General features: G+C 43.6%; 2 protein-coding genes across 2 annotated transcripts; one reads left to right on the forward strand and one right to left on the reverse strand.

Annotated features, from left to right (window-relative positions):
• The first annotated feature begins 1,718 nt into the window (after window positions 1-1,718).
• golph3a (golgi phosphoprotein 3a) lies at window positions 1,719-18,544 on the forward strand. Its single transcript, XM_083784797.1, has 4 exons — window positions 1,719-2,271; window positions 13,367-13,498; window positions 14,633-14,747; window positions 16,507-18,544. The coding sequence occupies exons 1-4, from the start codon at window positions 2,038-2,040 to the stop codon at window positions 16,929-16,931; spliced, it is 906 nt and encodes a 301-aa protein (XP_083640923.1). The 5' UTR covers window positions 1,719-2,037; the 3' UTR covers window positions 16,932-18,544.
• Window positions 18,545-22,396: 3,852 nt separating this feature from the next.
• On the reverse strand, window positions 22,397-23,341 carry LOC310872479 (GPN-loop GTPase 2-like; the record flags this gene model as incomplete). The annotated part of the gene is made up of 1 exon (XM_083784379.1): window positions 22,397-23,341. One exon carries the CDS (start codon window positions 23,339-23,341, stop codon window positions 22,397-22,399), a length of 945 nt encoding a protein of 314 aa, XP_083640505.1.
• Between the last annotated feature and the right edge of the window lie 3,231 nt (window positions 23,342-26,572).

Here is a 26,572-nt window from a genome sequence, read left to right on the forward strand (position 1 = left end):
ACACCAAGGTTCCTGGCTGTCGGGACAGACTTTACCAAGGCGTTGTCTACGGAGCTAGTTATCTCCCGCATAGGGCAGGACTTAGCTGGGAAGAACAGAAGCTCAGTCTTGTTTGGGTTGCATGTAGTGATGCGGTCTTCCACCTGGGTGGCAGAGGGGGGGAAGGATAGAAACAGTTGTGTGTCATCGGCATAGCAGTGATAGGATATATTGTGCACAGTGAGAAGAGGAGGGGACCAAGTACAGATCCCTGTGGGACCCCAGTTTGGAGGGTACGGGGGGATGATAGCAAACCTTTCCAAGAAGCCTGGTAGGTCCGGTCAGAGAGGTAGGAGGAGAACCACTTCAGCGCCATCCCGCCGATGCGGGATGCGGGATGCGATTGGTCAAATGCAGATGAGATAGAGAAGAGGAAGGATGTGGTTGCGGAGTCGGGTGAGAGGGAGGGGAAGGACTCCAGGGAGGGTAGCAGAGGAGAGAATAGAGGATGAGAGGGAGGAGGGGTTTAGGGACTTGAGATTGCGTCGGTGGTGACGGTCGGAGGGAGAGTAGGTTTAGGTGGGAGAGTAGAGAGAGAGAGGGAGAAGGTTATGAAGTGGTGGTCAGACCTAATTAAGGGGGTAACAGAGAGTGTGGAGGGGGAGCAGGCTCTGCAGAACACAAGGTCCAAAACATTACCAGCCTTGAGTGGGAGGAGGGGAGTGAGATAGGCAGAGGTCAAATGAGGATAGGAGGGACGTAACGGAAGATACTTCTCTGCCGTAGGTAGGTTAAAGGCACCCAGTAGAATCAGGGGGGTGCCATCCTCCGGAAACGAGCTGATTAGAGAGTCTAGTTCTTCCAGGAAGTTCCCAAGGGTTCCTGGGAGGCGATAGAGCACAATGAGGGTGAGGGGGACTGGTTGTGATATTGAGACAGCATGAAATTCACATGTGGAGAGAGAAAGGTGAGAGAGATTTAAGACACGTAAATTCCATTTCGGGGGCATGAGTAATCCCTGTACCACCCCCCATACCTGTTGAGCGAGGGGTGTGTCACCGTGTGTGTGAATTTGTGTGAAACAGAGAGGGCGGCGGGGGTAGCAGTGTTATCAGGGGTATCACCCCTGCTATGTTATAATTATGTGCATTCAGTGTTAGGCAAGAAGTTACTCAAAAACAGCAATATATTACTTGTTTTGTTTAAAAAGTAATATATTTACATATTACTCCCTGAGAAAAGCAAATTTATTACTTTTCAATTTGCATTTTCAACATTTTCAACATTCTTTCCCCTTTTCTGCTAAAATCCTCATCCACAACATACAGAATGAATATAAACACTCAAGCCCACAGTACCACCAAAGGCTCATGAAAAATAGTAATGAGTTACTTTTGTAAAGTAGTAACTAATATGTATTAGGCCTACTCATGTGAAAGTACTTTACTTTTGTGTTACTTAAGTTACTTTCCTGCATGCACACAGTTTATTTCTCTCTCTCTCTCTCTCTCTCTCTCTCTCTCTCTCTCTCTCTCTCTCTCTCTCTCTCTCTCTCTCTCTCTCTCTCTCTCTCACACACACACACACACACACCGCACCAGCATATAAAGAAGTTATAACAGTGTCATACAGTGACAGATCGTTTATTTGATCGTGCGCGCGCGCGCGCACACACACACACACACACACACACACACACACACACACACACACACAGTCACCTGGAGGACTCGGTGTGCTGAGTGAGTGTGTTGAGTTCCTCCTCAGTGCCACATCCACCTATGTCGTCATCACACACACACAGGACGCCATATTGGACATAACATCCAGGCAGACAGTCGGCAGCAGCAAAGCTGTGTTATTATCGTCTAATGTAAAGACATCCATGTTGTAGTCGTTGTCATCCAGGGGGGGAGAAGCAGCAGCACTCTGCCGGGGGGTCTGGGTCACGGATCCGGCGTGTACTCCTGTAGGATCAGCCTTTTAGCTCGTCGTCGGTTCGGTCGGGGCTTTTGGTGTTAGCTTAGCAGCGTTAGCAGCAGCAGCCAGCCAGCCACCATGTCTTCGTCTGCGTTGACACAGCGGAGCTCGGGCCTGGTGCAGAGGCGGACCGAGGCCTCGCGTAACGCCGCCGCCGCCGACAAGGACAGGGGTTCCGGGGACGAGGACTTCTACGAGCCGCGGGCCGGAGGCGACGAGGCCGGGCTGGACGACGACGACAAGGGGGACAGCAAGGAGACCCGCCTCACCCTGATGGAGGAGGTGCTGCTGCTGGGGCTCAAAGACCGGGAGGTCAGTAGCACACTACACACACACACACACACACACACACAACACCATGTTTTTATGTTGTCCTGTGTTTATGTTTTATGTTGAAATGTGTCCATCATAGCTCGTCAGTTATTACACAGTTTGTAGCTTAATGGCTCACTTTGGGAAAGTGTTGTAAAGTGTTTGTTGTTGACAGTGGTGCAAAGTAACTAAGTACATGTACTCGAGTACAAATTTGAGGTATATATTTTACTTTACTGGAATATTTCCAATTTTCTGTACTGTTACTTCTGAGGCAAATATGGTACCTCAACTCCACTATGATTATTTGACAACTTTAGTTTCGAGTTTGTTGTTGACGTTTCTAGTTTGTTGTTGACGTGAAGTTAGCATTTAGCTTGGCTCGGCTAACACCAAAGTATTGTTGGCCCGAGTTAAGGGCTGAACTTCTTCCTTGTGGCTCAGCTCAGAGCCTCTCTGGCTCTGCTGAAAGATCAGATATACAAGTTTGTATAGATGATAGATCTGATCTGTTTTGCTGAGTGGCGCTGCTCCGTTTTACACTTTATCTTATCTAAATGATCTTGCCATGTTCTCTGTGTGTCAATATTGAATTTAGGTTTCGCTCGCGGGTGTAATCCTGTCATATTCGCTGTAAACAAACACGAAGTTAATAACTCAAAGTAAACGTTTAGTGCAGACAGTGTGGTGATGAGTCAGTGTTTAAAACTGTAAATTCCTTATATTGGGGAGGGTCGAAGACTCGAAGTTGTATTTACATTCAAGTAAGGTTTTTAGTATGTGCAGTAAAACTTTGGCGAGTTCAAGACTCTGCACTGTCCTAAGCAACGACCAAACAAAGTATTTTACTGTATCATGTTGTTATGTTGGTACATTTGCACAATCGAATCCACTTTATTGTAACATAACATGTTTGCATAATATGAGTAAGTATACTGTATACAACATAAGTGAAGTTAGGTAATGAAGGTTATAACTTTATTTCTGTAAGTATAGCTGTAATAAAATGTAAACTCAACTGTATATTTAAATAACCTGATAGGCTGTGCAAAGAAAAGTTTATGACTCTTAGGACCCTCATAATAGAAATAGTGTGGCTTCAACTTCAATATGGACTGTCTCCATCATCCCAGTCAACTATGTATGTGATTCTCAAACATTTTCATACCCATGGACCCCTAAATTAATATGTAATTGCCAACAGATCTCCACCTGAAGATATTTGGTGCCAGGGACCCCCATAGGCCCATACAAGAAAATATGATATTATTTCTTTCAAGCTTTGATGTTTGCAAGCTTGTAGATTGGCTATATAGGCATGAGGTTAAGTAGTTAAACAGATTTGGATGCTGTTTTAACTCATTTTTGCTGGAGACCCCTGGAACTCCCTCAAGAACCACTGCGGGTCCCCAGACCCCACTTTAAGACCCACACTCTGGTGTGGCATCTGGTGGTCTATGACGGATCTGTGACATGACTCCAAATTTAGACAAGGACTTGGCACGATTACAGCCCCATTTACTTTATTATGAAATATAGTGAAATATGCATGTGAAAACTTTAGTGGAGGTACTTCTATGGCCTACTACTGGAAGCCTGCATTACAAGGTTTGGCGCTGATCGGTCAAGTGGTTTGCGCAGGGGTTGCTTGTGGTGGACATTTTTCTCAAGATTCTATTTTTGCCATCGACATTTGTTGACAAACACTAGCCAGAAATAACCATTACAGGCATATAACTCTGCGAGTGTACAAATTGCATTATTTTGTCCACAAAATACAACCTTTGAGAACCACTACCAGTCATCATCATAGTTAATCAGTGTCATACATATTCTGAAAAAAACCTGGGAGACTGACTGACATTCAGTAACGGGGCTTATGATCAAAATAAGAACATTATGATGGTGTGTAAAAACAAAATCAAAAGAATTATGCCTCGGACCAGGCCAGGTCTTGCCACAGACACATTTGTCTGCGTACAGAAATACCTTCATGAACCCTGGGATTTCGAGATTGAGTCTGGACACACAGACATAGACAGCTAGCCTCTTGCTGAGCCACACTATAAGAACACAGCATCGATATATACGTATGTGTATATTGGTGCTGTGTTCTGTGGCTCAGGAGGTTGAGAGCGGCCGTTTGGGAACTGGAAGGCTCCCCAGAGTTACTGTCAGTGTCTTTCAGCAAGACACTGAAGCAGGCTGGTGCCTTGCATGGTTTCCTCAGCCATCCATGCATGAATGGGTGAATGTTATGCACAATCACTGTAAAGCACCTTGGATAAATAAGCTATATAAATGCACCATTGACCATACATTGGTGTTAGTGCTGCAAGAATTGGCCAAAAATGTCGAATGACAGTCGAATATTCATTTTAAATACCCACGTGGGTTCGAACCATTCAAATTTCAAATATCATTATATTTACACCAATACAACAGGAGACATAACCAACTGTGTAGATATATTTATTCAACACAAACCTGTCTTTAAAAATAGGCATTCTACACAAATGCTGTTTTGTAAACATGTTTTCAATTGTGTAAACATTTATAGAAGATCGCATCGCTGGCGCAGTTCTCTCTCTCTCTCTCTCTCTCTCTCTCTCTCTCTCTTTGCGCAAGTGCACATTGGTGGCGCTGCTGAAAACCGAGTCGGAACACAATATCGCAGGCATTCTCCTTTCTCCTGTAAAACTTCAAATAATAGACCAGGATCTTTCTTAAATAAGCCATCCTATAACGCACACAGCCTTATCAAAATGAGGCATGGAGGCAGCATTAGGTTGGATTCATTCATTTGAGTGAGCCCTGACAAAAACTTGAACAATAGGCTACAATATTTTCTTAAAAACTTTGCTCTTTACTGACCAAAAGCCAAAGTGCTTCTAAGATCGCCCGGGGTGAAAATCACGGGGCGATCCTCCACTTGCGAGGAGGAAGAACTGTCTGCCTCTGCTGCCATCATTCATGCTGCTGATACATGGCTCGCTTGTCTGAGACTCTTGTGTGGTGTTGTGTTAGGTTCCTTGTTTCAGTCGTATAATGCGTAAGCAGGGAACTGTGATCTCGCGACAACTGCTCAGTAAGGTCAGTCTCGCGAGAACTCCCGAGGCTTTTTTGTATTATTCAAACCTTCATTTGTTATAGTCGAGTATTCTTTTATTTTATATATTCAAATATTCCTTCGAATATAGAATATTCGTCTGCAGCACTATTTGGTGTACTGAGTCGGGTCACTGTCGGGTCGAAGCATTTTATGTCAAAAGTGTTACTTTTCAGGAAATGTAAATAAATATCCAATGTAGTTATTTCAGTCAAACACGGTTCCTTTTTTATGAAAACCCAAGACACGCTCAACTATAACTTTAAAAATGTTCACAAATATAAACAATAGACGATTGCAATGTGGCACATTGTGATCTCGTAGATTGGCAAATGTTGCTACAGTTCAAGCCGGTCAAGGTTGTACTTTATTGTTACATCTTCTTGTGTACAGGTACGTAAGAGTAAAACTTATTTTTGTTTGGCTTCCTTCAGACAATGGCAGCAGCATAGATGGTGTAACATTCAAAACAACGAAAAACACAGCAAGCACAGCAAACAAAGAAAAAGAGTGCCAGAAAGAGCAATCAAAAAGTAAAGTGACATTCTTGTATGGCGAAGTAGGACATCAATTTATGAAGAAAAACATACCGGTAAATGAAAATATTGAGATACATGGTTTCTGCCTGACAGCAACCATACCGTTTAGTCTTGAAATGCACCTTCCCTAGATTACTGAGGTGGGATGATTATATCTTATTTGATTCTTTTAACATTGTAAGTCAATGCCATGGGGCTCAAGTCAGTGTCATAGATGAGCAGTGATGTTTGGTTTCAGACAGTGTGTAGTGGGTATCCCTCAGGGGGGCAGTCAGACAGATATTTTGTGAAGCCACTAAGGAAATCGGGACTTCCTGAAAGTTCATATAATGGCCTGTTGTGGCGCTGTCATTGGGCCCAAAAAAACCCATATCCCCATAGAGGTCCATGTATTTGGGCCCAACTTCACCTAGACTGTATTACCTTAATAAACATGGTCATGAACAGCGACGTAGAGTCTGTGGGGGCCACGGGGCCATGGCCCCCATGAAGAATCCTAGGGCCCCTTTCGGCCCCCATGAAGATTTTCGTGGACATTTTACATTTACATTACATCTTATATGTAATATTATATCTTCTGGGAATTCCGAACATTTTGGACCTCTCCGCCGGCAATCTGAGAATCCCATCGTCAAATATTCTGGAAAACAGCGCCTCCCCTGTTGTTCCTCAGGCAACAGTCTGTCTTGAGAGACACCGGCCGTCCAAGAGGTGTTAAAAAGTGCTAATCGGGTTTCTTTTGTAGTTGTTCTTGAGGCGTGACATAATAACACTGATCAAGAATTCACCAAAGAGACCTAACCACAGACTAGTGAGACTACACACTGACTCGAGAAAAGACCCATATCGTCCAAAATAGGCTGATTAGTCGCTGTCTGTGTATAGGCTAATTCATTGGTAAAAGTATGCTAAATAACTCATTTTTAGACCATTTGGGGGGGGGGGGGGGGGCCTTGAGGATTGATCAAACTCTTCGGCTCTGGTCATGAATACTTTCTGCTTCCAGTCACTAGTTTAAAGTCTCATTTCTCATGTCATAATATTCTTTTCATTTATTAAAAAAATTACCATAAAGTCGCGTATGTTCTGAGGGGCGTGGCTACCGTTACAGTCTATGAACGGGAGCCACCCCCCGTTCGAGTCAAAATAAAAACCAACTAAGAAGAAGGGGGGAAGTCCCGCCTCGTTGTCTGGACCAGCCAATGGCCAGCTGGGCCAAAACGGATCTAGAAAGATGGCGACTTACAATTCAAGGACTGACAGGCTTCATTTTACGTCCATATCAGACCCGGGGAACGCTTTGTCCATATTTTTTTACAGTCTATGGTATCCCTCCAGGACCGTGGATCTTCTTAAAAATAATGTTTAGTTTAATCTTTGGACTAATTGTACTCTTATTCAATTATTCAATTCTACATGGTTATAATCATCATGGTTATATTTGAAAAAGTGTCAGCAAATCAGTCATCAAGGATCATCTAGTTGGGTCGTTTCTGATGACCGCGGAGAGCGAAGGTCAGTTTCTCAGTGGATTTATCATCTATGAAGGTTTAAGGAACAAATTGAGCCCCCATGCCCCTCGCAAAAATGTGAGCACAAGTTGTGAGTAGGGATGTCAGTAACGGATAGTTTCCCAACCGGTTACCCGTTAGGATTAACCGGTTCATTACCGGATAGTGGTTGATTTTTTTCTTTTTTTAATAGGCTACCCCAAATGTAATATGCATGTATAGGCTACATAATTAAAGTTGGTAGACGAATGGCATACATTTATTTATGCTCCTTTTATAAAAGACAAACAAAAAAGCAACATTTAACAATATAAATAAATTGTTGTAGGCTTCTGGCTTAATCATCAATAAACAACGCATCGCATCTGCATGATGCATGCATCTGCGCGTCTACAGTACAGAGGTCCGCCGGTTCTAGTCCAACAAAACATAAATAAATCCAGTCCAGATCCGAGCAACCTATACCTATAAAGCCACTGGACGCATGGGCTAAGCCTTTTTTTATTATTAAGGAAGATCAGCATGCATGTCACCGTGTTCCGTTTGTTGACTTTTCGCTGACGAGAAAACCCTCAAACATCGATAGCACATGGCTAACTTTTGATAGCCGTAAGCCGTGCCAGTGTGGAGACGGATAGGAGGGCAGCGGCGGCTGTAAACGTTCTCCCTCCAGGCCAAATGGCCAATAATGGATTTAATAATGTAGGTCTCTGCATTGATACGGTCGACATGTGTTCATCTCGTCTCGCTGTCACTCGCTTACATTTTGACTACCGCAAAGCTACCGTTGTAACTTGTAGCCAACTAGCCATTGAAGTACAACAGAGAACGGGGACAATGAGGGGGCAGAAAACAGAGCCCGAGCGCTGTTCATGCAGCCTGGAGTGCGACAAGCTGGGCGGCGCAAATAGCAATTGTAGGCATGTGTGCAACATGACAACTGTTTTAAAGTATTGTACAGTGACAACTACAGTCTCTGTAATGTTTATGTTGTACTATTACTAAAAACGATCTAAAATAAAGGGATTTAAGATCAGAACACGCATTTATTATTATGCAAATTAACCGTTAAAGCTGATAAAAATATCCGGATGTTTCTTAACGGTCGGCTAACCGGTTAACCGGTTAACCCCTGACATCCCTAGTTGTGAGAGCCCCCAAATCCATATGGCCACCATTAACAACCAACAACCTGTTAACCCATTTTGGGCGGGAACCCCTTTTGGTGTTTTCAACATTGTTATAATTTAGCTATTGAAAATAGCAGATCTACAAGCTCATAGCGCGCCACCGAGTGGCGCGCTACGAGCTGTTAGGTCTGCTATTTTTGAAAAATCGTAAAAATGTGGTGCAAATCTTTGAATATATAATATATATTCTTTCAAAGTGAATTGTTTTTACCTGAGGTGAGGGGCATGGGGGCTCAAATTGTTTCTTAAAGGGCAGTCCATACTCTCTCCGACCACCGAACTTTTCGTCAACTACAACATGACGTCACTTGCAACTTCTGAAACGCATTTCTCAGAATTTTTGTTCTGAAAGCTGCACTCCCAGATGTTGTGACTATCCGAACTCTACTTCGGAGAAAAAATAAAAGTCTGATCTTTCCGACGAAAAGTTCGGTGGTCGGAGACAGTATGGACTGCCCTTAACCCTCATAAATGTGTGTGTGTGTGTGTGTGTGTGTGTGTGTGTGCGTGCGCGTGCGCGAGCGCGCGCGTTCTGCACTTCTGCAGCTGCAAAAATTGGAAATTTGGTAATAAATTCACTGATAAACTGTGTGTGTGTGTGTGTCTGCGTGCGCAGCAACACAAGTTCTGCACTTCTGCAGCTGCAACAATTGGAATTTGCATCAAAGCCAGAATAAAAAAATACTTTATTTTGTAAACATGCGTTTATTAAACACGGAACCGTTTAATCCGTAGGCTACAACACCTAAGATTCACTAGCCTCGCGTAGCCAGATGAATCTGCCATTGTAAAAAAAAAAATATATATATATATATATATATATATTATAATCTACGCAGTGATAGTCTGGTTTAAAAATTGTGGCTAGAGCCAGAGGCTTTAAAATAGTGGGTTGATTGATTCACAATTCACATAGGACCCAGTTGTCAACGCTGTTGTTGACGACGACAGACGCTGTTTCACCGTGTGAGCAGCGAGCGCAGCATAGAGTTCATACTATAGACTTATAAAGGATAGAGAGCGGGCCAGGTGAGCGGTTGTTTACTTCCTGCTTGCCCATGCGCAATGTGCATAGCGTGCGCAGAGTTGACGGCCAAGATGGTCGAGGGGAGACAGGCTTCCGTGAGCTGCTGGCATTTCACGAATCATCATAACGTTTTTGAACATCTTTTGGTATGGGGGGGTCGGATCATCATCATATGGAATTAATTCTGTACTGACCATATATGGAGCGTGTCTCGAGTGTACAGGGTTTGATGAGGTCACATCACCATATGGGATGTCAGAACAGGTCAGCTCCAGATATGGAGATCTAAGGATGGCAGCGGGGGCAGTGTCTTGAGTGTACAGGCTTTGATGAGGTCCCAGGTAGGGCCGGGCCTTAATCTTCGGGCCTGTTGAGAACTCCACTAATAACTGTGGGGCCGATAGTCCGATACCTGTTCTGAATGAACAGGTATCGGTCAAAAGGGAGACAACGAAGAGGAAGGACAGGTGGGGAAGGTATTACCGGTGTTGATGTGCCCCGCTTAAACGGTGGAGACTTTCTTAGGAAACCATGCGAGACACCAACCTGCACATCGGGAGTAATTAAGGGTTCATAGTCTTGCTCAAGGACACTTCGACACTGACTTTGGGGGAAGCCCGGGATCAAACCGGGAACCTTGTTGTTCCCATCGGCCGCTCTACCGGCCACTCTACTCCTGAGGGGCTAAACGGTGTATGTTTATATAAGGAATGCTATTTGAATAATAATGAATCATGTTTACTAAAGGATGCAGCTATCAGTGACCTGGCGTAGTGTGGCAGTCACGGCAGTGAGACAGCCTGGACTTTCCCTTCACCATTGCTGTTGGTTTACATTGTTCCCGAACAGAAAGGGGATAGCCTAGCCTCCCTTGAGTGCATCACCTGTGTGAGATATAGGTGAGAGATAAGCATGGCAGACAAACTGCTCACACAACTACAGGTCTATGACTATGACACAAACCTTTTGTTTGTGTTTTTCCGTGACTAAAAAGTGACACACTGGGCTCTACTCTACTTAACAAACGTTGATGATAATGGTTAAGACTTAAAAGAATGATGTGCGATAACTCCATTCCATTTACAATATGCTAGGACTTTGTAAAGGAGTTGCTGTAAAAAGTTCAGTTTCTATCCGGCTTCCTTCTACCACTTAGACAGGTTGATTTTTATTGTTTTAATTTAGTCGTGTTGCTGACAGAATATGTCTACTGTTTGAGCAAGTTTTCCTTTCATATTCCAAATAATTTGATGTGTAGTGTTTGTAAACTTGTTAGTAAAAAGATGGCTCATGGTGAAACTATACTTAGTTCTTTAGTGGGCACTCATCAGTTTGAACCTCGTGACAACATATTGGTCTTTCTGTACCTTTACACAAATATATTTTTAATTGGAAATACATTTTCAGATGTGGGAATTGCTAGAATATACAGTACTTGAATTGTACTTAACCCATTCTGAACGGGAACCCATTTTGGTGTTAGCATCATGTTATGCTTTAGCTATTGAAAAATAGCAGACCTACAAGCTCGTGGCGCGCTACGAGCTTGTAGGTCTGCTATTTATTTTTTTAAATCAAAGAGCGACTGACGTAGAAGACATTTTTAGAATCTGATCTCAGGTCAGAATGGGTTAAACATTATGTGACACCATTGAGAGCTACCCCTCCCGTGCCGGGGATTTCAGCCGGACGTTTCAGTTTGAACAGCCCAAAATTCACCCCCGGTGAACTGGAAGTAGTTATCGGCCATTACGGATCTTCCGCTAAATAGAAATCAAAGAATGAGGAGAATCTCGTCATTGGCACAGGTGGGTTCACTACCTAAACACGAGAAATCTCGTGACTTGCACAGATTGAGTGTTGCTTTAGTTTACATGGTACAAAACACTATGACTAAAACATGAGCGTTGGAAATAAATGGAACCAATGGTTCCGTTTATTTCCTGTTGGCAGTGACTGTGACTATCAGTAGCAGACAGGAAATAAATAGTTAAGGATAGTTAAGGATGATTTAACTTTTAAAACATAGTATAATAAGGTACTGGATCGCACGCAGTGGCAAGAGTCGATTTAAAAAAAAGAATCCCCCTACATTGGCTACATAATAACTGAAAGACGGATGTTTCGGCTATCCAGCCTTCATCAGTTTGAGGAGTTGAGTGTGCCAGTTTCTTTTCAACAATGTGCAGGACAGGTGCACGTGATCATCATCACTGCTGCTCACCTCACGACCACGCCTGGGGGATGACTGCAGACTGGGAGTGGCATGTTATTAGCTAACAAAGTCACTGAGGACATAAGCATTGTGTTATGCTTTAGCTATTGAAAAATAGCAGATCTACAAGCTCGTAGCGCGCCACAGAGTGGCGCGCTACGAGCTTGTAGGTCTGCTGTTTTTGAAAAATCGAAGAACGACTGACATAGAAACATAGCTTTTTCAGAAAACTGTCAGTGTCAGGATGTAGAGGACATTTTTAGAATCTGATCTCAGGTCAAAATGGGTTAAGGTAATGGGCGTTGCCGGTGGCGCCACTCACAAGAAAGGAGACGTGTTGCATTCTTGACATCATTCAGTATTTCTACCAACAAAAAAAAGCTGTCGAGGTTAAATGGCATGGGTTCCGTTCACAAACATTGAAAAAGCCTAGGGAGATGTTTCATACACATGTATGGGCGACTGTGGCTCAGGAGGTAAAGCAGGTTGTCCAATGATCCGTGGGTTGGCGGTTCGAATCCCGGCTCCTCCTGTCTACATGTCGAAGTGTCTTGCCCAAGGACACTTTGCTCCCGATGTGCTGGTTGGTGCCTTGCATGGCTTCCGCCGCAATCGGTGTATGAATGGGTGAATGTAATGCACCATCTATGTAAAGCGCCTTGGATAAAGGCACTATATATGCACCATTTACCATGTAACAGTGTAGTCAGTTGCTCTGCTCCTAATATAATCTATCCACCAGACTGCTATAACCACTCCAGACTTTTTAGTTTGTTGCCTCCCTGGTGCGTTTAACTTTTCATAGGTACGCCAGCATAATAATTAAGTTACACGCACACATACACAGAGTGAGTAAACCTGGCTGAGTCATGTGGCCCACAGGGCAGAGGAGGAGAATTTCACCGGTTTCTGTAGCGTAGTGGCGGGGCTCCACCGGGCGCGTTGCGTCTCCGTCGTGTGCGTCATAAAACCGAACCGGGGCAAATGTAATGCAGTCACGCAACGCAACGCAACAACGGGCAGTGGAGCCACCCTTCATTGATTTAAAAAGGGAACATTTCCTGACGGTGACGGAGACGCGACGCTGACGCGCCCGGTGGAGCCCCGGTGTAAGGCAGCTTGATGTACAAGTACACACCCAGGACATGGTGCTACAGTAGTATGTCACTTACCCCCAATCCAACCCTTGATGCTGAGTGCCAAACAGGGAGGCACGGGGTCCCGTTTATATAGTCTCAGGGAGGACTATAGTCTAGACCACAAGGCCACTGAGCTGGTCGGCCCACGTACTAACACACACATGCTACAGAATACGCTGCACTGGTTTCCGACCAATGAAAATGTTTTGTTGCACTGGACGGAATAAAATAAGATGGCGACGACAAAACCTGTCTAGGCAAAATGTAAGCCAGTTAATCCAGTTTGACTGCCTAGTGAAATTCAGCCGCCCCTGTGTACAAACGTGTGGCTCGTGTGTGTGTGTGTGTTTTTTTTTTTATCGCAGGGCTACACGTCTTTCTGGAACGACTGCATTTCTTCGGGTCTGCGTGGCTGCATGCTCATAGAGCTGGCCCTGAGAGGACGGCTGCAGCTGGAGGCCTGTGGCATGAGGAGGAAAAGCCTCCTCGCCAGAAAGGTATGTACGCCTAGAGAGTGGGGAAAGGTGTGTGTGTGTGTGTGTGTGTGTGTGTGTGTGTGTGTGTGTGTGTGTGTGTGTGTGTGTGTGTGAGTGAGTGATCCAGTCAAACCCTAGTCCAAACACACAGACTTCATTATTTGTCTGGCCATAGGGTGCACATTTCTAATTTTGCTACTGTTATCTACTACAAATACTATTAACATTGAGTGACTGGAGTTTCGTCCAGCAGTGAAATGTCCCTTTAACCCATTCTGACCTGAGATCAGATTCTAAAAATGTCTTCTACATCCTGACAGTTTTCCATTCTGACCTGATTCAGATTCTAAAAATGTCGTTCTTCGATTTTTCAAAAATAGCAGACCTACAAGCTCGTATGAGCTTGTAGAACTGCTATTTTTCAATAGCTAAAGCATAACATAGTGCTAACACCAAAATGGGTTCCCCCCTGTAACTAAACGGACCTGAAACGAATGTCGAGTGAACTCTCATTTCAACGATTGATTGCTGAATATTATAAATATAAACCGTAAAGTTTTAATATACAGAGTTTACAGACTTGACGGCAACCGTTAAGAATCGAGTGCATCAACTGTGCTGGTGGATCTTGTGAGACCGGGGTACACGTTGCTGCGTCATCAAGCTTTGCAAATGCATGGCGAGGATTTGCAGAAACTAAAGCTGTGGTAATATCCATGCGGGTGCAGGGGGACGGAAGGTTGTTTTGATTCTACAAATGTCTTCTAAATCCTGACAGTTTTCTGAAAACCTCATGTTTCTGTCAGTCGCTCTCAAACATTTTCACGTCAGGAACCCCCAAAAATATATGTATTTGGCCGCCGACCCCCCTATCTGAAAATATGTTATAAAATATGTTGTTCCAGGGAAAGCAAAAGAATAGCAGACCTACAAGCTTGTAGCGAGCCACTCGGTGGCTTATAGATCTGCTATTTTTCAATAGCTAAATTATAACGTAATGTTTAAAACACCAAAACGGGTTCCCGCACCCAAAATGGGTTTTAAACAAATGTGTTGCTATATGTATTGGCAACACAACAGCTACCGGATTGAACGGTCTAACGAGGATAAGTGGACAAGGGTTCCAGGTGTAAACCGTTATCCTTGCTGTTGCAGGTGATCTGTAAGTCAGACGCTCCGACGGGGGACGTGCTCCTGGACGAAGCCCTGAAACACGTCAAAGAGACTCAGCCACCGGAGACGGTGCAGAGCTGGATAGAACTCCTCAGTGGTGAGTGCAAGCATTTTATATTAAACTAATGGTAGTGATATGTTTAAGCAATATTACACGAGAGGGTGTGGTTTAACGTGATTATTGCCACGACAGTGATGCGGTCAGGGACGAGACGACGTTGAGTTTCCGCAAGCATCACTGAAGTGTTGAACAGTTAACCCTTAACACTAAGATATATAATTATGACAGATGTAGTCACTATACGACCACAAATGTCCCAAGAAACTAGCTAGCCTAGCCACCGAGTTTGCTAGAGCTCTGGGAGAACAGCAGCTGAATTATTTGTTTTGATTAGGTGGTGAATGGTGCTGGTTTAATCCACGGCTAGAAGGCTGTTTCAACCAATAAGATTGCTTCCTCGAAACGACCTGTGGTATAATTTTGATTATAAATAAAGTTAATGCTCTATGTTGTGATATACAGGTAAAATATGTGCTTTATAGTATTTGTTCAGTAAAATATATGAAAATATACCTGAAAATATATTTCCGGTTTACTAACGAGCAGGAAGGCCCCTGTTAATGAACTAACACTATTTAACACTTATTTTAACAAAAGAACATCAGTTACAGAGCATTGGTCAAAACAACAAAAAATGTGTTGTAACCTGCCGTTCTTTTTCTACTTTTCTAATTCTTTGTTTGGCCCAAAACATTGTGTTTATTGTCATGGTTTGTCACGACAAGAGTCGGCTTTGTCCGCGGCGTAAACGTCTTTAAGTAAATATTTTCTGAAAAGTCTATGAGGAAAATGAACAGGGATTTCTTTTCCGGGTCTCTCGAGGGGGCGGGACTGCGACGCTCTATTCTTTGGCCAAAATAGCCCTTTTTGCCCTTTTCCACACCAAAATGCTTTGGCGAAAGCAGCAGATCTACAACATCACAAAGGTTTTGTGAGTTTATAGATTTTCACTAAATATTATGCCATGTTGAGGAAAGGGATGTTGGAACTTCATGTGGTTAATATAGGCCGATAACACTCTAATGTGTCACTACTGGAACGACAGTACTTTTTGTGGTTAACAGTAATTACCGGTACTCTTTCCAATTTAATAACACTGTTACACTTTGCTGAAATGTAAATGGTCTTGTTACTTTATGTGAAAAGAGCAAACAACGATTTATCTTCAGACTTCTACTCTCACACTAGCCCAGTGGTTGCTAAACTTTATTGCCTGTGACCCAAAAGAGAAATTAGACGTTTGCCAGGTACCCAAACTACTAACTAGTGAAAATAGCAGATCTCCAACGTGTCGCTAAATGTAGGAAAAGAAAATGGTATTTTACTCGAGTCGACTCGTAACCCATACAAATTGGCCTGTGACCCACAATTTGGTTCTGACCCAGTGTTTGGGGACCAGTGTCTGTGACATGTCTGGACGGGAACCCCTCTCGGTTTTTTTAAGCATTATGTTATGAAAAATAGCAGATCTACAAGCTGATAGCGCAGCACCCAGTGCCGCACTATGAGCTTGTAGCTTTGCTATTTTTTGTAAATTGTGGTGCAGATCTTTGAATATATATATATATTCTTTCAGAGTGAATGTTTTTAACTCAAATCTCTGCTTCTGGGTGGTCCCTGGAACAACATATTGTCAGATGAGGGGTGTCCGTGGTAAAACACATAATTCCTTGACATGAAAAACAATTGAGCACCACTGACGGAAACAGTTTTTCAGAAATGTGTGTGTTTTCTTTTTAGAATCGTCCTCGGGTCTAAATGTGTTAACTGGTTGTGTCCCGCCTGTGTTCCACAGGGGAGACGTGGAACCCGCTGAAGCTCCACTACCAGCTGAGGAACGTGCGCGAGCGTCTGGCCAAGAACCTGGTGGAGAAGGGCGTTCTGACCACGGAGAAGCAGAACTTCCTGCTGTTCGACATGACCACACACCCGCTGACCAACAACACCATCAAGCAGCGGCTCATCAAGAAGGTCCAGGAGGCCGTGCTGGACAAGTGGGTGAACGACCCGCACCGCATGGACAAGAGGCTGCTGGCGCTCATCTTCCTGGCGCACTCGTCGGACGTGCTGGAGAACGCGTTCGCGCCGCTCCTCGACGAGCAGTACGACCTGGCCATGAAGCGCGTGCGGCAGCTCCTCGACCTGGAGCCCGAGGGCGAGAGCGCCAAGGCCAACACCAACGAGCTGCTCTGGGCCGTGGTCGCTGCCTTCACGAAATGAAGACGCACGCTCCCCCCCCCCCCCTCCCCCCCCCCCGTGCGCGCCCGCGTGCGCCAACTTAACCCGGAACATCGGTTTGACGGTGAAATTGTCGGTTCGGATCAGCCCTGAGCATGACCGGAGTCCCGGGTTTCCGCGAGGTGGCATGTCCATTTCCTGTTCCGGGGTCCAGTGTCCCATAGCTTAGTTTGATTGGCTTGGCAGCAAGTCTGCTGCTAAGCCAATCAAATGAAGCTGTGGTCCAAATGAACGGGAACAGTGAACTGGTGTGCCACCTGTGGAGACCCAGTGGCTACAGTCATGCACAGAGCCTATTGGCGACCCCTGGTGGCAGGGATGGGTATGACAGCATATTGGAGCAGGTGGAGAGACACGAGTGCTGGCCCTAAGGGTAGTGACTTGAATAACTTGAGTTTACCCCCTTGCCTCAGCTTTTCGGAATGGGCTGCTCCTTATAACACCCCCTTTTCTTTCTCTCTTTTATTTTTCCTCCTCTATTCTCCTCCTTGTAGATAAATCTCATTTCTCCCTCATGTCCCCACTCCCCCCCCACCTCTTTCTTTCTGCCAGATGTGTGATTTCGGCGCTCTCACTTTTTCTTTTTGCTATAAGGATAAATGACCAGGACTTCTCTTCAAACTTTTGAATCATTTGGGCGGGGGCAATGGTTTGGATATCAGACACGCTGAAATGGAGACGTCGATTCATTGTCTTTCTTTATTTCTTTTGTTCTTTTCTTTTGTCACATCTAATGTTTCTTCAGTATGTTCGTATGCTATCATCTACTAAAGGTAACTAGCTAACTCACTTCAAGCTATATTAATCATCAACAGGTGATTTATACTGAGTGGTGTCAGGTGTGCTGCTGTCCCGTGGCGATCTACAAGCTCACAGAGCGTCGCTGTGCGACCAGTTGTGAGCTTGAAGATCGGCTGTTTTTTTTTTTTTGGAGCGAGACGACGCACGGAGCTACAAGGCCTTACAGATTCAGGGGCATGACAGGGCATAGATAACCATATATAGCAATGACATACTAGCAAGCTCTTCTGGTGAGCCTCGATGCAGCTTTCTTCTGCCTAAACATGCTTGGAGGATTTCTGTGTTTGAGATTTTACTATCCTTGTTTATACTCGCTGCTCCTATACGATGGTGTTTGGCCCCGTTGAAAACTGGTCCCATGGTACTGTACAGTTGTTTTGGAAATGCAGAACATACAGGTACAGGAGACACTTGTTGAAATGTAATGGAAGTCTATGTTTCCCAGGTTGTAATGGGGACCTTAGTCTTTTAAATGGCAATGTCGGAGTGGATTTCAACAATGTAAAGGCAAAGTGCGTCCCAAGTGTAATTGACACTATGTTGTTTGACATTATGCTGAATTATCAGTTGGCCTTAGCTTTGTCCTGGATCCAGCCCCATGGCCAAGTTTGATACTTCTAACAGGAGGAGGTAGAGATTTGGGTTGTGTTAGTTAATAGTTATGATGCTTGAACTACACCAATTGGCGAGATAGTTTTAGGAATTAATAGTTAAAAAATAAGTGTCCTCATTGACTTACATGTGTATAGTGAAACTACTCTCAAAGTAAGTCTTAAGCACAAACCTTATGGATTTAAGATCCGGTTTCCAGTCCGGGATTTATTCCTAAAACAAATGATTACATCAACATCAAGTTACTGGAATATAACGTTATATATTCTCAAAATCAGCGTGGTTTAAAAGAGTGACTTTGTGAGCTGTATCACTGTATCAATTAGGGATGCACCGAAAGTTCTTGGCCGAATACCGAATATAGGAAACAGTTGGCCAAAAAACGAATACCGAATTTCCGAATATGATTAATATTATGTATCTTTTTTTCCTACCATTGCTGTCATGGCCGTACCTTAAAGCTACCTGATTTATGGCAAAATAAATGGTTATGGCAAAACTTAACTTAAATAATAATCACTATTATGGGTCCATAAAACATTTATTCAGCTCTTTTGAATGCATTAATTGCATACACTATTCGGTGATATATTTTCTGCCTATTCGGGCCGAAAATGCTTTTTTTTTGCCATTTTCTGCCGAATATTTTCTGCGGCCGAATATTCGGTGCATCACTAGTATCAATAACAATGCGATCCGATTATTATCAACGGAGTGATATGTCTCGCCAGTTGGACTAGTTATATCATGACCTGGTAATTACACACATACTATGGCACAGATTCCACAAGTCCAAATACACCTAAAGAAGAGTGATCTTGTGAGTCGCGGACTGTTCCTGCAGACTGGTAATTACACAACCCAAGCCTCTACCAATATCCTTGTGCTTTAATAACCAACAGGCCATTAGAGATTCCTTGGCACGGGCGGTGGGATTCATACAGCTTCACCAGTGTACTGGTGTGGCTTGCTTCTGTGATTAAGTTCCTTTACTTCCACCATGGTTTTCACTCGCGAACCAATTGTCTACACAAACGGCTCTATATCAAGCATGTTATTATAGGCAAAAAATGATAAACACAAATGGCAGATCAACAAGCTCACAACGACAACGTGTCACTTGGTGAGCTTGTAGTTCTGCTATTTTCTTTGTCACGCAACACAGTATGAAATAGGGCTAATGACGTTTTATATCGATGGGGCAAGCCACCTTGGGGCTGAATGCAGACTAAAAGGGCCTACGTTGGTTTGTTGGTTGCACAGCAAAATCCACAATGTTATACGCCTTTATTTATTTAGACCAAGAACATCAACTCAAATGGAATGCGCATATATAATAAGCCATTCAAACTCTTTTTTTTCTTTTGTTTTAACAAAAGATCGAAAATTGCAGATATAAATAAATTGAAACATTTCACTGCTCAGTCACTGATGCTGATATGTGTAGTTATTGTGTATACTGTAGTATACTTTGATACTTCATTAGAGTTTACGAACATGAGCAGACGTCTGTCTGTGCTTAACACGGTCCAGAGACTATTCCCAGAGCTGACCAGGAGAGCCGTCTCAGCAGCCAGGGTGGTTTAACACCGTTTTCACCCTAAAGTCAATTGATTACGAACAATGTGGATCTTGCTGTTTTGTCCGTGTCCAGTTGTGCGTGAGAAATTCAGTGACAATTAAAACCCTGCACTCGTTAAACAACTCTTTAACCAGTTAAACCCCAGCATCCGTATTGTGGAGAAAGCCGTCGCAAAACATAGCAGATTGACAGCAGCTCACGATGTGGCTAAACCTTCCCCCACAATAGCGGAAAACTGAAGACCCCTGGTATAGAGCCCTGGGGGACTCCGGTCAACCACATTTAGGCTTTAAGTGGTTAAATGCACAAGGGGCGGCCTCAACTCGGCATTCAGTCGCCGACCGACGCTCTATAGAAGTTGGGAACTGGTTTTATTTTTGTAAACCTTTTTTTTTTTTTTATATTCAAGATGCATTATCCGACGTTTTGTTTGTGCGCACTCCAATGTCTGAATAAAACAATCAAAGGATGGGGTCACATTCCAGTTCTTAATGTATATAGTTACCCCCCAAACCCCCCCCGCTCGGTCTTGGTTAGCTAGGTATCCTGAACACAAATGTGGCTGAGCTCACATGTTTGCTTTAGAGCTGGCCACACTGTGGCCGTTCGCTCTGCCTGTTAAAAGTGGGCTTTTCCAAGTCTCTTTCTCCTCTTTTCCACTACGAGAGCTACGTGAACCACGCCATGAAACGTATTTCGCAGTTTCTTCTGGATCCGTTGCGATGTGCGTCACAGCTCGGTTTCAGATCACATGGTTCTCGTAACCTGGTTATAATGGAAACCTGAACAACAAAAAGACATGGCAGAACTTCACAGGTTCTGGAACGTTTCAGATCACAGAAGGTTCCGGGTTACACTTACACTGTAGTGGAAAAGAGCCATTTCTCTCCTCTCTGTTCTGTTCCGCTCTCAGTATCTCTTTCAAGCAGTTCACAGTTTGTGTTCCAATACGAACTGTCGAGAAAGCCTTTTTTTGACCAATCATATCTTGCTCTTAATTTCATATTGCATGATTTTTACAAATTTTATTTTTTCCCCCTCAAATGCTTAAATGTTAATTTGTAACATTTGTTTTGTTACGTTCTTTTGTTTTTCTCCTTTTTTTTCTTTTAATCCATTTGTTTTGTTACGTTCTTTTGTTTTTCTCCTTTTTTTTTTTTTTTTTTTAAATCCATGTATATTGTAAAAGGCTTTTTTTTAGTGTATAGCTGCATTCACGTAACGTATGTAGCAAGGACTTGGGAGTCTGTCAACTGATTCTGGGGGAAAAGAGGTGATCTAGAATGTTTACATGTCTGACGCATCACCTGGTTGAGTAGGAGAGTATGGTAGATAATGTACCTGTCATCTTCATAATTAAAGGGACCTCTAATCTGTGTATTTTCTTTTACCATGAAAAAAAAATAAACAAAGAGCTTGGAAGTGCCTAATCATATGTTAATCGCTCTATTTTATTTTTTGTAAAACACTAATGTTCAAACGACAAAACATTTAATTTGTACTCTGTTGTATATTGTTGATACAAATGTAGGTTTGTGGTGAGTATATAGTATGCCGTCCAAGAGTAATTTTTGTCCTTTTTTCAAATCCTCAAAAATGATGAAAAACGGTGTGCTATACAGTATGCCGTCTGAGACCATGGGCTATATAGAGCGGCGCAGTCCCTCCCCTTTCAGAACAACGAACGGCCCAGGAAATGAAAACGCAATGCATTTCCCCATAGGCAGTTTTTATTTAATTTATTTATATACCTTTTAAGCGTCGTACGAAGCCAACTCTTGTCGTGCCAAATCATGACAACACACACAATATTTTGGACCAAACAAATAATTACAAAGAAGAAAAACAACAAAAAAAGTGTTGTAACCTGCCGTTTTTTTCTACTTTCTAATTCTTTGTTTGGCCCGAAATATTGTGTGTGTTGTCATGATTTGTCACGACAAGAGTTGGCTTCGTATGACGCTTAAAAGGTCTTTAAATAAATTAAATAAAAACTGCTTATGGGGAAATGCATTGCGTTTTCATTTCCTGGGCCGTTCGTTGTTCTGAAAGGGGGAGGGACTGCGCCGCTCTATAGCCCATGGTCAAAAATGATGAAAAACGAGGATTTGAAAAAGAAAAGAAAAAAATCCCTTCGAGACGATAGGCCCCCACACGGTAACTCTGTCATTTCTCGACCGTTTCAGACACAGGGCGCGGTCCTGTTGGTCTGGAAGTTCCGGGGACCCCCATGAGTTGCACCACTTACTCCACATGAGATTTCACGTGATCATTTAGTGCTCTAATCAAACATTAAAGTCCATAAAGACTTGGCTGGCAAAGGTTTTTTTGTTAAAGGTCATCTGAACAAACATTAAAAGTCCATAGACTTGACTGCCACATGACGTAGTTTCGGTAATGTATTGGAGGAGTGCAGAAGACGGACGTTATACCTCTGTCCATTTCGAGTAATTCACAGGTCCGTCATTTCGTCCTCCACTGTCTTGTCATTGGTTTCGACATATCTCTCGTGCAGTCCCAGTGTTGAGCTGAACTGAAAGTCTGCCCCCACAGCGGCTGACATCATGGCCTGCAGGTTCCTCTCCTCCAGGTCTCCAAAGCAGTAGCCATTAGCTTTGTCCACGGTCCGTAACACGCGCACCATGCCCTCCTTATCCTCCACATGGAGAGGGACAAAAGACACAAGGCTGTAGTCTTGCACGATCTCCACCAGTTTCTTGTTTAGACGGTGGAACTTCTTAAAGAAGGGGTCCGTGGCCAAGTGGTCCAGAAGATAGGTCAGGTCCGTGACCTCCGTGTAGAAGTCCAGGTTGAAGGCCAGTTTGCCGTACTGCTCGATCAGGTCCATCTTGGAGAGAACGTTGACGTGGGGCAGCTCCACGTGCAGCATGGTGGACAGAGAGGTGCACAGCACCGAGATGAACTTGGCAGGGTCGGCGCAGTAGTGAGAATCCACCAGGTGGACCGCGGCCAACCGGAAGTTCCACTCGGCCAGCCGGGAGAAGATGTTCTTCACCGAGTTCTGGTGAGTGTAGAGCTCCACCTGCCCTGGACAGTCGAACAGGACGTAACAGTCCCTGTGCTGCTCCAGCTTCTTCTCCAGCCAGTCCAGGTTGGCCTCCAGGTACTCCATGCAGTAGAGCAGTCCGCCGTTGGGCCCCAGCTTCAGGCCCTCCATCACGTCGTCCAGGGTGACCAGCTCCGAGATGTCCACGCCACAGGTGTAGGGGAGCCTGTCGTTGGCGGGGTCCATGTTCACCACGACCACCTTGCGTCCCAGGTGAGCCAACACCTGCTGCATGCCCTGGCAGTACGTGGTCTTACCTGACCCCGGGGGGCCGATGACCACCTGGCCGAAACGTAACGTCTGGCTTGTTGTCGAGAGCCGGCTGGACATGGCAGACGAGATGGTTTGACGCGCACGCGGCAAGATGCTCAGTTAGTGTGCTAGACAGTGGTCACGTGAGCACAGAACTAATCATGACATCACACGCAGCAAATTCCTGGATGTTAGCCTTTACTCTGGGTTATTGTCTCTCCACTCTACAGCAAAAGCTTTCCCTGTACACCATTTATTGTCTTTTTGAAACCCAGCGGTTAATATCTTTAGTATAGAGTATGTTTGGATGTGTGGAAGCGGTCACCTCGGGGTCTGCTACACAAAGGATTGATTGCAGTGCAGTGCAGTACAGTTTAGACAGTTATGTAGTTGATGCCAACTGTGCCCTAATGATCGTCTTAATGAGAGTGCTCTTTTCAGAGGGTTTGTCCCGTTTATGTTATACGATACTTGCAATGATTTAAAGGTCCATATTTGGGTGTTGCAGTGGAGGACACCAATATTATGTACGCCATATTATGTCATAGATGTCCATATAGCCTGTATATCCATATTTGGCACTGCGGAGTGCAGGACATCCATATCTGGAGGATGGCACAGGATCTACGACATTATAGATGTCCATTGAGTATTATATCCATATTTGGCCATGGCAGATCTGTATAGGAACCTTTAGACACACAAAGATAATAAGATAAATGGTTGTGGTATAACCCATTCTGACCGGGCACCCATTTTGGTGTTGGCATCATGTTATGCTTTAGCTATTGAAAAATAGCAGATCTACAAGCTCGTATCGCGCCACCGAGTGGCGCGATACGAGCTTGTAGGTCTGCTATTTTTGAAAAAATCGAAGAACGACTGACATTTTTAGAATCTGATCTCAGGTCAGAATGGGTTAATCAGACCAGTGTGTGTCCAGTGGAAACCTCGTATGAATCTGATCTCAGGTCAGAATGGGTTAAAGACAAATGTACATCTGTGTTTTGATGCTCTTGCTACTGCTATTTATATGAAGAAATCCCATCCCATCGTTTAACATGCATCTCTATGGGGGAGAATGACAGCTTGCTCAGCTGTCTCCTTTCTGCTAACGTGCCTACTGGACAAGGAGGGGTTGGGGAAGGACTTAGCGAAGGGATAATTAAGGGACACACTGTCAGAGCCAGGACTTGAACCTGTGGCCCTCTGATTCCCAGGCAGGCTCTTTACCCAGGGAGCCACTGTGCTTGCTGTATACAAAAAGCCAAATAGATAATGATAGAAGAGCCAGCCAGATTCTATTGTGGTTCATAAACATTCAAACGTCTAAAACAACAGCACAACAAACAATAGACGAATTTCCTGTTATTTTATTTAGGGTTTTTTTGTATCAATGTTGTTACTCAAAGGCAAAGGAAGACTGTATTGTGGCAGGTAGCAAGTAAGTTAGCACACTGCCTACGTGATCTGGAGGTTGTGGGTTCGAAGCCCACTCAAGTCTTTACTTTCAACTCAAGACCTGTTTCAAGAAGAACAAAAAAAGCAGTGTGACTTTGCGCGGTATACCAATAAGTGGGCTAGTTATACGAGACATACTACAGTAGTTTTTCATGGTTTTTCAACACTAAAAATAATCTACATACTGTTGTACTGAACACCAGTTGTTCCAATTAACTCCATCACGCCTGCCTAGGCAGACAGTGTTGGTGTGGTAGTGGCTCAGGGGTAGAGTACAAGGATGGTCAACCGTGAGGTTCCCGGTTTGGTCCCGGGCTCCTCCAGAGGTAGTGTCCTTGAGCAAGACTCTGAACCCCTAGTTGCATGTTTTCCTCTGCCATAGGGTCTATGAGTGGCTGAATGTGATTCACAATCTATGCAAAGTGCTTTGGATAAATTTACCATTTAGGTGTAGTGGTCCAAAGATTGGACTCTCAGCTCAGAGGTTCTATGTTCAAATCCCAGTCCTTCTATAGTTCAGTGCTGGAGTATTTAAACTTTACTAAAGGCTTCATTTAACTTAAACGCCCAATGCATTCTCTATGGCAATAGCACAAACTTTGGCATGCTACTAGTCCTACATACTTACACCTAGCAACCCCATTCTAGCCTACTTAGGTTCATCTTACGGTGGACATGTTTGCCTGAAAAGGAATCTTTGAAATGTTTCATAGTTTTAGAAATATAGTGCTTTCAAATTTGAGACATTTAACATGGGGCTCAATGGCAGCTCTATAGGCACGTCAAAAGTCACTTTCACCTAGAAACTCCATTCACACTTTTTATTATTCAGCTTACTGTGGAGACACATGCTGGAACTTTTTTATTTTGAAATGTTTTGTAGTTTATGAGTTATTTAACTTAAACGCCCAATGCATTCTCTATGGCAATAGCACAAACTTTGGCATGCTACTAGTCCTACATACTTACACCTAGCAACCCCATTCTAGCCTACTTAGGTTCATCTTACGGTGGACATGTTTGCCTGAAAAGGAATCTTTGAAATGTTTCATAGTTTTAGAAATATAGTGCTTTAAAATTCACAATGGGGCTCAATGGCAGACATTGGCACGTCAAAAGTCACTTTCACCTAGAAACTCCATTCACACTTTTTATTATTCAGCTTACTGTGGAGACACATGCTGGAACTTTTTTATTTGAAATGTTTTATAGTTTCTGAGTTATTTAACTTAAACGCCCAATGCATTCTCTATGGCATCTGAAAGTTAACAATCTTCTCTTATGGGGTTGGGGTTGGGGTTGGGGTTAGGGTTAGGGTTAGGGTTAGGTTCAGGTTCTACGGGTTAATAAAGTGTAAATGTGGGGGTCCTTGACAAGAAAATGTTTGGGAACCACTGTTGTAGAGGGAGGTTAAAAAAGGGAGGTTAAAAGAAAATTCAAAAAACAATGGGCTATAACACATGTTTTTTGATTATTATTAGTTTTTTAATCCTCAAAAATGATGAAAAACGGCGTGCTATAGTATGCCGTACGATATGGGCTATAGCCCATGTTCAAAAATGATGAAAAACGAGGTTTAAAATAATTCAAAAATTAAAAAAACGATGGGCTATAACCCATGTTTTTTTTTTTTTCATTTTTTTCAAATCCTCAAAAATGATGAGAAACGGCGTGCTATAGTATGCCGTACGGTATGGGCTATAGCCCATGGTCAAAAATGATGAAAAACGAGGATTAAAAAAAATTCAAAAATTCAAAAAACGATGGGCTATAACACATGTTTTTTTTATTTTTTATTTTTTTTCAAATCCTCAAAAATGATGAAAAACGGCGTGCTATAGTATGCCG

This window comes from Protomyctophum parallelum (genome assembly GCF_964188405.1).
Source record: "Protomyctophum parallelum genome assembly, chromosome: 15".
Taxonomy (NCBI): Eukaryota; Metazoa; Chordata; class Actinopteri; order Myctophiformes; family Myctophidae; genus Protomyctophum; species Protomyctophum parallelum.

Bases quoted from the DNA above. Each gene is read 5' to 3' on its own strand.
- golph3a (XM_083784797.1), top strand. From the start codon at position 2,038: ATGTCTTCGTCTGCGTTGACACAGCGGAGCTCGGGCCTGGTGCAGAGG. The intron at 2,272-13,366 runs GTCAGTAGCACA...TTTTTATCGCAG, and splicing joins TGGGGCTCAAAGACCGGGAG to GGCTACACGTCTTTCTGGAA. The intron at 13,499-14,632 runs GTATGTACGCCT...TTGCTGTTGCAG, and splicing joins AAAGCCTCCTCGCCAGAAAG to GTGATCTGTAAGTCAGACGC.